The 13,215-nt window shown below is 55.2% G+C and overlaps 2 protein-coding genes across 10 annotated transcripts in view; one reads left to right on the top strand and one right to left on the bottom strand.

The window, feature by feature from the left end:
• The window catches only part of CHLSN (cholesin), a 164,307-nt gene that overhangs the window by 78,906 nt on the left and 72,186 nt on the right, over positions 1-13,215 (top strand). The gene's annotated exons all lie outside the window — the stretch shown is intronic.
• Positions 1-13,215, bottom strand: part of LOC142463153 (G-protein coupled receptor 146) — an 88,304-nt gene that overhangs the window by 30,870 nt on the left and 44,219 nt on the right. For 4 of the 8 annotated variants that reach the window (XR_012787379.1, XR_012787380.1, XM_075565512.1 and 1 more), the window contains exon 2: positions 3,956-4,136. The exons of 3 other annotated variants lie outside the window; for them this stretch is intronic. Coding sequence is in view for 2 of the 5 variants with exons in the window: in XM_075565512.1 (XP_075421627.1) it covers positions 3,956-4,050 (95 nt within the window). In the remaining 3 variants the exon portion in view is untranslated. Of the gene's footprint in view, positions 1-2,402; positions 2,939-3,955; positions 4,137-13,215 lie in introns of those variants that run through there. One more of the 8 variants, XM_075565515.1, reaches the window with a different exon arrangement.

Raw genomic sequence — 13,215 nt, 5'->3', positions numbered from 1 at the left:
CCAAATATGAAACGATCAGATTTCTCTGAAACCTCCAATCAGGAGGAAAAATGTTACCTGGACAGTCCCATGTCTCCTAAGTGATGCTCTGCCATAAAATTCTTTCAAGTTAAGGGTGCTGGAAAGGTGCCTTATGGCAGAGACTGCATAGTACAGTGTTTCCCAACTCCAGTCCCCAGGGAACCCAGCAGGTCAGGTCTTACGGATCTCCCTGCTCCAGCACAGGTGGGTCAGTCAGCGGCTCAGTTATTGTGACTGAGCCACCTGTGCTGGAGCAGGGATATCCGTAAGACCTGACCTGTCTGGGGTTCCCCGAGGACTGGAGTTGGGAAACACAGGCTTAGTACATATGGCGCTAAACCCATTGCAGCGTTTTATTGCCAAGATCGTGTCATTAATTCTTCCGATGATACCGGCGTTAGGTAAATGCTGCAAGCGTGCGCTAAATAATAGCAAGATTGCTGCATTGTGGCACATGGGCAGCAAAATACGGGCGATAATGTCGGCTGAATTTCACAACAGAGGGCGGCTTAGTATTTTGTTGCGAAATCGGTGCCGTAGAAAACCTTCCGACATATTTTGCGTGCAATCAAATAGCCTAAGAAAAGCCTGTTCTCTGCGCGTCGGCGCGAGCTGATAGACGGCCCGATCTGTCGGACACTGGATTGGTGGAGCCCCAAATCCTTACAAATGGTTTTGAAATCCTTTCTAGACTAATCAGCATGAATAACGGCTTTTCTGAGGTCCTCGGAGATTTCTTTTGACCGTGACCTGTTTCCACACACCTGTATGGTGAAGACCAAACTCACACAGTGTATGATCTTTATATAGGGTGTTTCCTCCCAAATTCATAGCTGAATATCTACCTAATTATTTAAACACCCGATTCGAATTATCCCCTTTAATTTAGTTGCTTAAACTAGGGTTTCACTTCTGCACATTTGAAATTTCCGTAATTATTGTTGGGGTTCACAAACTTTTTCGCGCCACTGTATGTTCGAGAAAAAAAATTGCTTTTAATTTGTATTTTTTTACATGTATGATTTGCTAAATTATATTTGAGTTGTATCTTTCAGACACAAAAACGTTGTGTACATACTTGAAACAGATTAATAGATTATAGATATATTTAATGCATTCATCTACTAATGTATATTATATATGTATAGAGATTTTATTGCACAGTTATAGCTACATAATTACACTGCAGTTATTATACAGGTCACATAGCATAGGAATATAGAACATCACTTGAGAACTGTTTAAAAACAGACTTGATAATGTTTCTATTATATTTATATAGATAACTTGTTTCCATGTTTAGAAAAATAATGCATATTTCATGCAGGTTTTAGGCACTCGCTCTCTCGCACGCACGCACACACACACGCACTCACACACGCACTCACACACACGCACTCACACACACACACTCACACACACGCACTCACACACACGCACTCAACACACGCACTCACACACACGCACTCACACACACACGCACTCACACACACACGCACTCACACACATGCACTCACACACATGCACTCACACACACGCACTCACACACACGCACTCACACACACACACTCACACACACACACTCTCACACGCACTCACACACTCTCCCTGTCTTTTTTACTTTGCACTGAGACAAAAATATACTCAAGTTCGTCTTTACACTAGGAAATGTTGGCTAATAAAATCAAACACACAGGTACCCAGCACGCTCTCAGAGTGTTAGGACCTGCGATATTGTGGTCATGCCTTGAAAGTGGCTCGCAGGCTTATACGCTTTGGCCAAAGGGTTAACTAAATGACCCCTTTTCCAAGAGATATATAGGTATTTCACTGTGTAATTTTGTCACATTGGATGTTGCTCTGGACTAAAAGAAAATTGTTTAATAAAATCAACGCATTTATGTGTGATTTTCTGATAAACTCTCATTTAATCGTATCTGACGGACACAAATATGTCACACGAACACAAGTTGTGCCGATCAACATTGCAGGTGCTAGAACGTGACGCCACACACACACACACACACACACACACACACACACACACACACACACACACACACACACACACACACGACAAATTTGGTTTAACACAAAGACAGTTTCCGAGGATAATGTCGACACTTGCGCTGTTAATTACACTCCGCTTGATACACAAACCCCGTACCGTCTACGTTTCACTGCCCAGGTGTTCAGCAGAGTAGTACAAGCAATGCAATCCCTGTGTTACCAGTTACACTCCAGCATTCTCGCCCTATAATAAATCTCATTATCAGCACCTAAGTGGCATTTTGCTCCGTTTCGCCCTATGAAGAGATTTTGCCTGTAAGGTCAGTGTGATTCCCTTCCCTCCAGAGAAACGGCTGATCCCTCTCTCCTACCTTTCTGCTGCACATTCCTCTCGGTTGCAAGGGTTTGAAGTGCAGTTGTGAAGTTAACACGAGGGGGAAGGAAGTGGAGCGGTTTCCTGCGTGTGTTTGCCGGCTGGGTTTCCGCTCTGCGCAGACCTAGCCGTGGCTGGGTATTGTCACACGCGGGCTGCTTCACTTGTTTTCCATCCTCGCACGCTCGCAGGGTTTCAGCTGCACTTGTTTTCCATCCCCGCACGCTCGCTCGCAGGGTTTCAGCTGCACTTGTTTTCCATCCCCGCTCGCTCGGTTTCAGCTGCACTTGTTTTCCATCCCCGCACGCTCGCTCGCAGGGTTTCAGCTGCACTTGTTTTCCATCCCCGCACACTCGGTTTCAGCTGCACTTGTTTTCCATCCCCGCACGCTCAGTTTCAGCTGCACTTGTTTTCCATCCCCGCACGCTCGCTCGCAGGGTTTCTGCTGCACTTGTTTTCCATCCCCGCGCGCTCGCTCGCAGGGTTTCAGCTGCACTTGGCAGGCTGGGGCGACCGCTCCCTGTCACTGTTTGCATGAAGGGAGAAGCGCACGCCTGGGACAGAGACAGCGCGCGGGATTACACACAGCTTCAGACACTCAGGTGCCTGCTGCGCTCACCACAGCTGTAAGGGATGTTTTTTTTTTAACCTCTCCACTGCTGGAAGAACTTAACGCATATTACTCTGCTGCATTTCCAGAGCCTCAGGCTGACGGGAATTAACTGATTTGCAAGCCCTTTTTATTATCTTTACTTTTCATTTATTTCATTCTAAACATACACTGATGTGAATGTCTTCAATATTCACATATCGGTAAGAAAAGCTGGTGTCAGAATATTTATAGGCTGCCATCATATCACTTAGACGGTAAGCTCTTCGGGGCAGGGACTCCTGGTCCTTTTGTTTTATCTATGAAGCGCTTATTCCCATTGTTATAATACTATGTCACGTGTATTACTGCAAATAAGCGCCATGTACCTGGATAGTTTTATACATATATATACATATAAACATATACATATATATACACACACATACACACTGTATATACACACACACACACACACACACACACACACACACACACACACACACACACACACATATACACACACAGTGGTCGACAAATCGTCAAAAAATCTACTTGCCACCTAGTACCACACGTGTGCTGCTTGGGCCAATGGGAGCCCCCCCCCCCCCCCCAGGGTTACCTCTGTAAGGTGTGATGGCGCAGATGAAGTGCTATCGCATCAAAAGCCCTATCCTAATGCACCGTGTCATGTTAAACAAAGCACATAAATAGAATTGAAGGAAGAGCGGGTATTTCGATCATATATCTCCTCCTATTAATAGGTTGGATTACCACTACGGTCATATAAGACCCGTGAATTGTAAATAAGCGTAATATTGGTAGTATATATCACCACAAATAAATTGAATGTAGTAATAGGCAAACAGTGCTTATACAAATGTGTGTATGTGATAGAGAAGGGGTGCGCAAAGTGGGGGGCGCAAGATTATTTGGGGGGGGGGGGCGCGGACTTCACCTACCTTTCCTCTGTGCGCAATGCAGCGTCTTTTTCTATAGTTTCCCTGTTGGAATTGGTTATTCCTTCTGAGAGCAGCCGTGGATCCCTGAACAGCATCACATATCATCATTGACTTTACACTGGACTTTCATCAAGGGTCGGACTTTCCTCCATTTTTTGTTTCCTCTCCCAATTTTTTTTCCCTGGTTGATACATTAGCACATTTTTTTACATTTATCACTTCATTCATTTTTTCAAATTCACTGTTTGTTATTATTTTTTGCTAGATTGATTTATATTGTAATATCAATAATATTGCACATAATAATTGCACGTTAATAATTAATATTTATTTATTTTATTTTAATTTTACTTGATTTCACGAGTGGCGCTACTGAAATTTCTTTCTCTCTCTCTCTCTCTCTCTCTCTCTCTCTCTCTCTCTCTCTCTCTCTCTCTCTCTCTCTCTCTCTCTCTCTCTCTATATATATATATATATATATATATATATATATATATATATATATTTATATATATATATATATATATATATATACTAGCTGAGAGACCCGGCGTTGCCCGTGAGTTAAATTTCCCGCTATGCGGGGGGGGACAGTGGACAGGAGGGGGTGGACAGCGAAAAGGAGGGGACACACACACACACAGTGACACACACACACAGATATGTCACCTCTCCTTCCGAGCGCCGCCATCTTAGGTACTCGGTGCCGCATGCCTGCCTGTCCCCCCGCCATGGAGGGAGAGAGAGCTGAGCGCCGGGGAGGGAGAGAGAGGTGAGCGCCGGGGGAGGGAGAGAGAGGTGAGCGCCGGGGGAGGGAGAGAGAGGTGAGCGCCGGGGGAGGGAGAGAGAGGTGAGCGCCGGGGAGGGAGAGAGAGCTGAGCGCCCGAGAGGGAGAGAGAGCTGAGCGCCGGGGAGGGAGAGAGAGCTGAGCGCCGGGGAGGGAGAGAGAGCTGAGCGCCGGGGAGGGAGAGAGAGCTGAGCGTCGGGGAGGTAGAGAGAGGTGAGCGCCGGGGAGGTGTGTGTGTGTGTTGGACCTTTGGCCCGTCACTCCGCCTCAGACCAATGAGAGGTGTGCGGGGGCGGGCGGGCCAAGGGAGCCATCTCATTGGCCTGAGGCGGAGTGACGGGCCAAAGGTCCAATGTGATTGCCCCTAACGACAGGACAGACAGACAAACACACATATACGACGGTTTGAGAAATATATATATATATATATATATATATATATATATATATAATATTTTACACACACTACAGTTTTCTCCACCATGTTTGCAGTTCAAAGTGCTGACTAAGATCTCGCTCATTAACCGGAGTTCCAGGAATGCGAGGTCGCGGGGACGTTCAATATCGTGGAATGTCAGAGGGGGGGGGGGACGTGGCCCAGTTTGCGTCCGTACAGCTGTACTCTGACACAAAAGAACATTGTGTGACAATGACGTGACAGATTCATCACTTTGTGACATGAATGCGGCTCAGCAATGCATGAACTTCGACAAAAACAGGAACCTCTCCGCTGCCCAGAAGGCCGGAATCACGCCGCGGGTGTGTACGGCACTGCGCATTCTCTACCCCGGCAGGGCCATCCTAGCTATTATCTGTCACAGGGGTGCTCAAATCTAGTCCTCCAGGCCCCCCTCTCCCCCCTCCCCCCTCCCCCCCAAACAGGTCAGGTTTTCAGAATATCCCAGCTTCAGCACTAGGTGGCTCAATCAGTGGCTCAGTCTTCGACTACTAGGGGGAGTATACGATCAGGTCGTGGGGGCGTGGCAGCGAGCACGTGGCTAAGTGCCGGACGCCCGATGGAACGCGGTGCTGGTGTTCCAGCACTGAAGTTAATAGGTTAAATATCGCAGACAGACCAACAGTTCCCTGGTAAAACAAAGGCTTAGAGTATTTACAATCTGTATCGAATATCTTTTGGCGATAAGGCTGTTTGCCACTCTGCAAAGCCACGTCAAGTAAATTGTTCCCTTTGCCCTGTTATTAGGATTTGTCAAAACACAAACGCAAAGTAGCCGATATGCGTAAAACCCGGCGTGCCCGGGGGAGGGGCGGGTGTCTTCTCTCACAAGATGCAAACAAATGAAACATTGACTTTAAGGGCGATCCCTCTGAGGAGACGGGTTACACCGGCACGCTGCTCTGAGGAGGCGGGTTACACCGGCACGCTGCTCTGAGGAGGCGGGTTACACCGGCACGCTGCTCTGAGGAGACGGATTACACCGGCACGCTGCTCTGAGGAGACGGATTACACCGGCACGCTGCTCTGAGGAGGCGGGTTACACCGGCACGCGGCTCTGAGGAGACGGGTTACACCGGCACGCTGCTCTGAGGAGGCGGGTTACACCGGCACGCTGCTCTGAGGAGACGGGTTACACCGGCACGCTGCTCTGAGGAGACGGATTACACCGGCACGCTGCTCTGAGGAGACGGGTTACACCGGCACGCTGCTCTGAGGAGGCGGATTACACCGGCACGCTGCTCTGAGGAGGCGGATTACACCGGCACGCTGCTCTGAGGAGGCGGATTACACCGGCACGCTGCTCTGAGGAGACGGATTACACCGGCACGCTGCTCTGAGGAGACGGATTACACCGGCACGCTGCTCTGAGGAGACGGATTACACCGGCACGCTGCTCTGAGGAGACGGATTACACCGGCACGCTGCTCTGAGGAGACGGGTTACACCGGCACGCTGCTCTGAGTAGACGGATTACACCGGCACGCTGCTCTGAGGAGACGGATTACACCGGCACGCTGCTCTGAGGAGACGGATTACACCGGCACGCTGCTCTGAGTAGACGGATTACACCGGCACGCTGCTCTGAGGAGACGGATTACACCGGCACGCTGCTCTGAGGAGACGGATTACACCGGCACGCTGCTCTGAGGAGACGGATTACACCGGCACGCTGCTCTGAGGAGACGGATTACACCGGCACGCTGCTCTGAGTAGACGGATTACACCGGCACGCTGCTCTGAGGAGACGGGTTACACCGGCACGCTGCTCTGAGGAGACGGATTACACCGGCACGCTGCTCTGAGGAGACGGGTTACACCGGCACGCTGCTCTGAGGAGACGGATTACACCGGCACGCTGCTCTGAGGAGACGGATTACACCGGCACGCTGCTCTGAGGAGACGGATTACACCGGCACGCTGCTCTGAGGAGACGGATTACACCGGCACGCTGCTCTGAGGAGACGGATTACACCGGCACGCTGCTCTGAGGAGACAGATTACACCGGCACGCTGCTCTGAGGAGACGGGTTACACCGGCACGCTGCTCTGAGGAGACGGATTACACCGGCACGCTGCTCTGAGGAGACGGGTTACACCGGCACGCTGCTCTGAGTAGACGGATTACACCGGCACGCTGCTCTGAGGAGGCGGGTTACACCGGCACGCGGCTCTGAGGAGACGGGTTACACCGGCACGCTGCTCTGAGGAGGCGGGTTACACCGGCACGCTGCTCTGAGGAGACGGGTTACACCGGCACGCTGCTCTGAGGAGACGGATTACACCGGCACGCTGCTCTGAGGAGACGGATTACACCGGCACGCTGCTCTGAGGAGACGGATTACACCGGCACGCTGCTCTGAGGAGACAGATTACACCGGCACGCTGCTCTGAGGAGACGGGTTACACCGGCACGCTGCTCTGAGGAGACGGATTACACCGGCACGCTGCTCTGAGGAGACGGGTTACACCGGCACGCTGCTCTGAGTAGACGGATTACACCGGCACGCTGCTCTGAGGAGACGGATTACACCGGCACGCTGCTCTGAGGAGACGGATTACACCGGCACGCTGCTCTGAGTAGACGGATTACACCGGCACGCTGCTCTGAGGAGACGGATTACACCGGCACGCTGCTCTGAGGAGACGGATTACACCGGCACGCTGCTCTGAGGAGACGGATTACACCGGCACGCTGCTCTGAGGAGACGGATTACACCGGCACGCTGCTCTGAGTAGACGGATTACACCGGCACGCTGCTCTGAGGAGACGGATTACACCGGCACGCTGCTCTGAGGAGACGGGTTACACCGGCACGCTGCTCTGAGGAGACGGATTACACCGGCACGCTGCTCTGAGGAGACGGGTTACACCGGCACGCTGCTCTGAGGAGACGGATTACACCGGCACGCTGCTCTGAGGAGACGGATTACACCGGCACGCTGCTCTGAGGAGACGGATTACACCGGCACGCTGCTCTGAGGAGACGGATTACACCGGCACGCTGCTCTGAGGAGACGGATTACACCGGCACGCTGCTCTGAGGAGACAGATTACACCGGCACGCTGCTCTGAGGAGACGGGTTACACCGGCACGCTGCTCTGAGGAGACGGATTACACCGGCACGCTGCTCTGAGGAGACGGATTACACCGGCACGCTGCTCTGAGGAGACGGATTACACCGGCACGCTGCTCTGAGGAGACGGGTTACACCGGCACGCTGCTCTGAGGAGACGGATTACACCGGCACGCTGCTCTGAGGAGACGGATTACACCGGCACGCTGCTCTGAGGAGACGGATTACACCGGCACGCTGCTCTGAGGAGACGGATTACACCGGCACGCTGCTCTGAGGAGACGGGTTACACCGGCACGCTGCTCTGAGGAGACGGGTTACACCGGCACGCTGCTCTGAGGAGACGGATTACACCGGCACGCTGCTCTGAGGAGGCGGATTACACCGGCACGCTGCTCTGAGGAGACGGATTACACCGGCACGCTGCTCTGAGGAGACGGATTACACCGGCACGCTGCTCTGAGGAGACGGGTTACACCGGCACGCTGCTCTGAGGAGACGGATTACACCGGCACGCTGCTCTGAGGAGACGGGTTACACCGGCACGCTGCTCTGAGGAGGCGGGTTACACCGGCACGCTGCTCTGAGGAGACGGATTACACCGGCACGCTGCTCTGAGGAGACGGGTTACACCGGCACGCTGCTCTGAGGAGACGGATTACACCGGCACGCTGCTCTGAGGAGACGGATTACACCGGCACGCTGCTCTGAGGAGGCGGATTACACCGGCACGCTGCTCTGAGGAGACGGATTACACCGGCACGCTGCTCCGAGGAGACGGATTACACCGGCACGCTGCTCTGAGGAGGCGGGTTACACCGGCACGCTGCTCTGCGGAGGCGGGTTACACCGGCACGCGGCTCTGAGGAGACGGATTACACCGGCACGCTGCTCTGAGGAGACGGATTACACCGGCACGCTGCTCTGAGGAGACGGGTTACACCGGCACGCTGCTCTGAGGAGACGGGTTACACCGGCACGCTGCTCTGAGGAGACGGATTACACCGGCACGCTGCTCTGAGGAGACGGATTACACCGGCACGCTGCTCTGAGGAGACGGGTTACACCGGCACGCTGCTCTGAGGAGACGGATTACACCGGCACGCTGCTCTGAGGAGACGGATTACACCGGCACGCTGCTCTGAGGAGACGGGTTACACCGGCACGCTGCTCTGAGGAGACGGGTTACACCGGCACGCTGCTCTGAGGAGACGGGTTACACCGGCACGCTGCTCTGAGGAGACGGATTACACCGGCACGCTGCTTTGAGGAGACGGATTACACCGGCACGCTGCTCTGAGGAGACGGATTACACCGGCACGCTGCTCTGAGGAGACGGATTACACCGGCACGCTGCTCTGAGGAGACGGGTTACACCGGCACGCTGCTCTGAGGAGACGGATTACACCGGCACGCTGCTCTGAGGAGACGGATTACACCGGCGCGCTGCTCTGAGGAGACGGATTACACCGGCACGCTGCTCTGAGGAGACGGATTACACCGGCACGCTGCTCTGAGGAGACGGATTACACCGGCACGCTGCTCTGAGGAGACGGATTACACCGGCGGCACGCTGCTCTGAGGAGACGGATTACACCGGCACGCTGCTCTGAGGAGACGGATTACACCGGCACGCTGCTCTGAGGAGACGGATTACACCGGCACGCTGCTCTGAGGAGACGGATTACACCGGCACGCTGCTCTGAGGAGACGGATTACACCGGCACGCTGCTCTGAGGAGACGGATTACACCGGCACGCTGCTCCGAGGAGGCGGGTTACACCGGCACGCTGCTCCGAGGAGACGGATTACACCGGCACGCTGCTCTGAGGAGACGGATTACACCGGCACGCTGCTCTGAGGAGACGGATTACACCGGCACGCTGCTCTGAGGAGACGGATTACACCGGCACGCTGCTCTGAGGAGACGGGTTACACCGGCACGCTGCTCTGAGGAGACGGATTACACCGGCACGCTGCTCTGAGGAGACGGATTACACCGGCACGCTGCTCTGAGGAGGCGGATTACACCGGCACGCTGCTCTGAGGAGACGGATTACACCGGCACGCTGCTCTGAGGAGACGGATTACACCGGCACGCTGCTCTGAGGAGACGGATTACACCGGCACGCTGCTCTGAGGAGACGGATTACACCGGCACGCTGCTCTGAGGAGACGGATTACACCGGCACGCTGCTCTGAGGAGACGGATTACACCGGCACGCTGCTCTGAGGAGACGGATTACACCGGCACGCTGCTCTGAGGAGACGGATTACACCGGCACGCTGCTCTGAGGAGACGGATTACACCGGCGCGCTGCTCTGAGGAGACGGATTACACCGGCACGCTGCTCTGAGGAGACGGATTACACCGGCACGCTGCTCTGAGGAGACGGGTTTCACCGGCACGCTGCTCTGAGGAGACGGATTACACCGGCACGCTGCTCTGAGGAGACGGGTTACACCGGCACGCTGCTCTGAGGAGACGGATTACACCGGCACGCTGCTCTGAGGAGACGGATTACACCGGCACGCTGCTCTGAGGAGACGGATTACACCGGCACGCTGCTCTGAGGAGACGGATTACACCGGCACGCTGCTCTGAGGAGACGGATTACACCGGCACGCTGCTCTGAGGAGGCGGATTACACCGGCAAGCTGCTCTGAGGAGACGGATTACACCGGCACGCTGCTCTGAGGAGACGGGTTACACCGGCACGCTGCTCTGAGGAGACGGGTTACACCGGCACGCTGCTCTGAGGAGACGGATTACACCGGCACGCTGCTCTGAGGAGACGGGTTACACCGGCACGCTGCTCTGAGGAGGCGGGTTACACCGGCACGCTGCTCTGAGGAGACGGGTTACACCGGCACGCTGCTCTGAGGAGACGGATTACACCGGCACGCTGCTCTGAGGAGACGGATTACACCGGCACGCTGCTCTGAGGAGACGGATTACACCGGCACGCTGCTCTGAGGAGACGGATTACACCGGCACGCTGCTCTGAGGAGACGGGTTACACCGGCACGCTGCTCTGAGGAGGCGGATTACACCGGCACGCTGCTCTGAGGAGACGGGTTACACCGGCACGCTGCTCTGAGGAGACGGGTTACACCGGCACGCTGCTCTGAGGAGACGGATTACACCGGCACGCTGCTCTGAGGAGGCGGATTACACCGGCACGCTGCTCTGAGGAGGCGGATTACACCGGCACGCTGCTCTGAGGAGACGGATTACACCGGCACGCTGCTCTGAGGAGACGGATTACACCGGCACGCTGCTCTGAGGAGACGGATTACACCGGCACGCTGCTCTGAGGAGACGGGTTACACCGGCACGCTGCTCTGAGGAGACGGGTTACACCGGCACGCTGCTCTGAGGAGACGGATTACACCGGCACGCTGCTCTGAGGAGACGGATTACACCGGCACGCTGCTCTGAGGAGACGGATTACACCGGCACGCTGCTCTGAGGAGACGGATTACACCGGCACGCTGCTCTGAGGAGACGGATTACACCGGCACGCTGCTCTGAGGAGACGGGTTACACCGGCACGCTGCTCTGAGGAGACGGATTACACCGGCACGCTGCTCTGAGGAGACGGATTACACCGGCACGCTGCTCTGAGGAGACGGATTACACCGGCACGCTGCTCTGAGGAGACGGGTTACACCGGCACGCTGCACTGAGGAGACGGATTACACCGGCACGCTGCACTGAGGAGACGGATTACACCGGCACGCTGCTCTGAGGAGACGGATTACACCGGCACGCTGCTCTGAGGAGACGGATTACACCGGCACGCTGCTCTGAGGAGGCGGATTACACCGGCACGCTGCTCTGAGGAGACGGATTACACCGGCACGCTGCTCTGAGGAGACGGATTACACCGGCACGCTGCTCTGAGGAGACGGATTACACCGGCACGCTGCTCTGAGGAGACGGGTTACACCGGCACGCTGCTCTGAGGAGACGGGTTACACCGGCACGCTGCTCTGAGGAGACGGATTACACCGGCACGCTGCTCTGAGGAGGCGGATTACACCGGCACGCTGCTCTGAGGAGACGGATTACACCGGCACGCTGCTCTGAGGAGACGGATTACACCGGCACGCTGCTCTGAGGAGACGGATTACACCGGCACGCTGCTCTGAGGAGACGGATTACACCGGCACGCTGTTCTGAGGAGACGGATTACACCGGCACGCTGCTCTGAGGAGACGGATTACACCGGCACGCTGCTCTGAGGAGACGGATTACACCGGCACGCTGCTCTGAGGAGGCGGATTACACCGGCACGCTGCTCTGAGGAGACGGATTACACCGGCACGCTGCTCTGAGGAGACGGGTTACACCGGCACGCTGCTCTGAGGAGACGGGTTACACCGGCACGCTGCTCTGAGGAGACGGGTTACACCGGCACGCTGCTCTGAGGAGACGGGTTACACCGGCACGCTGCTCTGAGGAGACGGGTTACACCGGCACGCTGCTCTGAGGAGACGGATTACACCGGCACGCAGCTCTTAGGAGACGGATTACACCGGCACGCTGCTCTGAGGAGACGGATTACACCGGCACTCTGCTCTGAGGAGACGGATTACACCGGCGGCACGCTGCTCTGAGGAGGCGGATTACACCGGCACGCTGCTCTGAGGAGACGGATTACACCGGCACGCTGCTCTGAGGAGACGGGTTACACCGGCACGCTGCTCTGAGGAGGCGGATTACACCGGCACGCTGCTCTGAGGAGACGGATTACACCGGCACGCTGCTCTGAGGAGACGGGTTACACCGGCACGCTGCTCTGAGGAGACGGATTACACCGGCACGCTGCTCTGAGGAGACGGATTACACCGGCACGCTGCTCTGAGGAGACGGATTACACCGGCACGCTGCTCTGAGGAGACGGGTTACACCGGCACGCTGCTCTGAGGAGA

The sequence above is a fragment of the Ascaphus truei genome, chromosome 11 (assembly GCF_040206685.1).
Source record: "Ascaphus truei isolate aAscTru1 chromosome 11, aAscTru1.hap1, whole genome shotgun sequence".
Classification (NCBI taxonomy): Eukaryota; Metazoa; Chordata; class Amphibia; order Anura; family Ascaphidae; genus Ascaphus; species Ascaphus truei.
The sequence above is the reverse complement of the archived record's forward strand: the minus strand, read 5'-3'. Positions and strand labels throughout refer to the sequence as shown.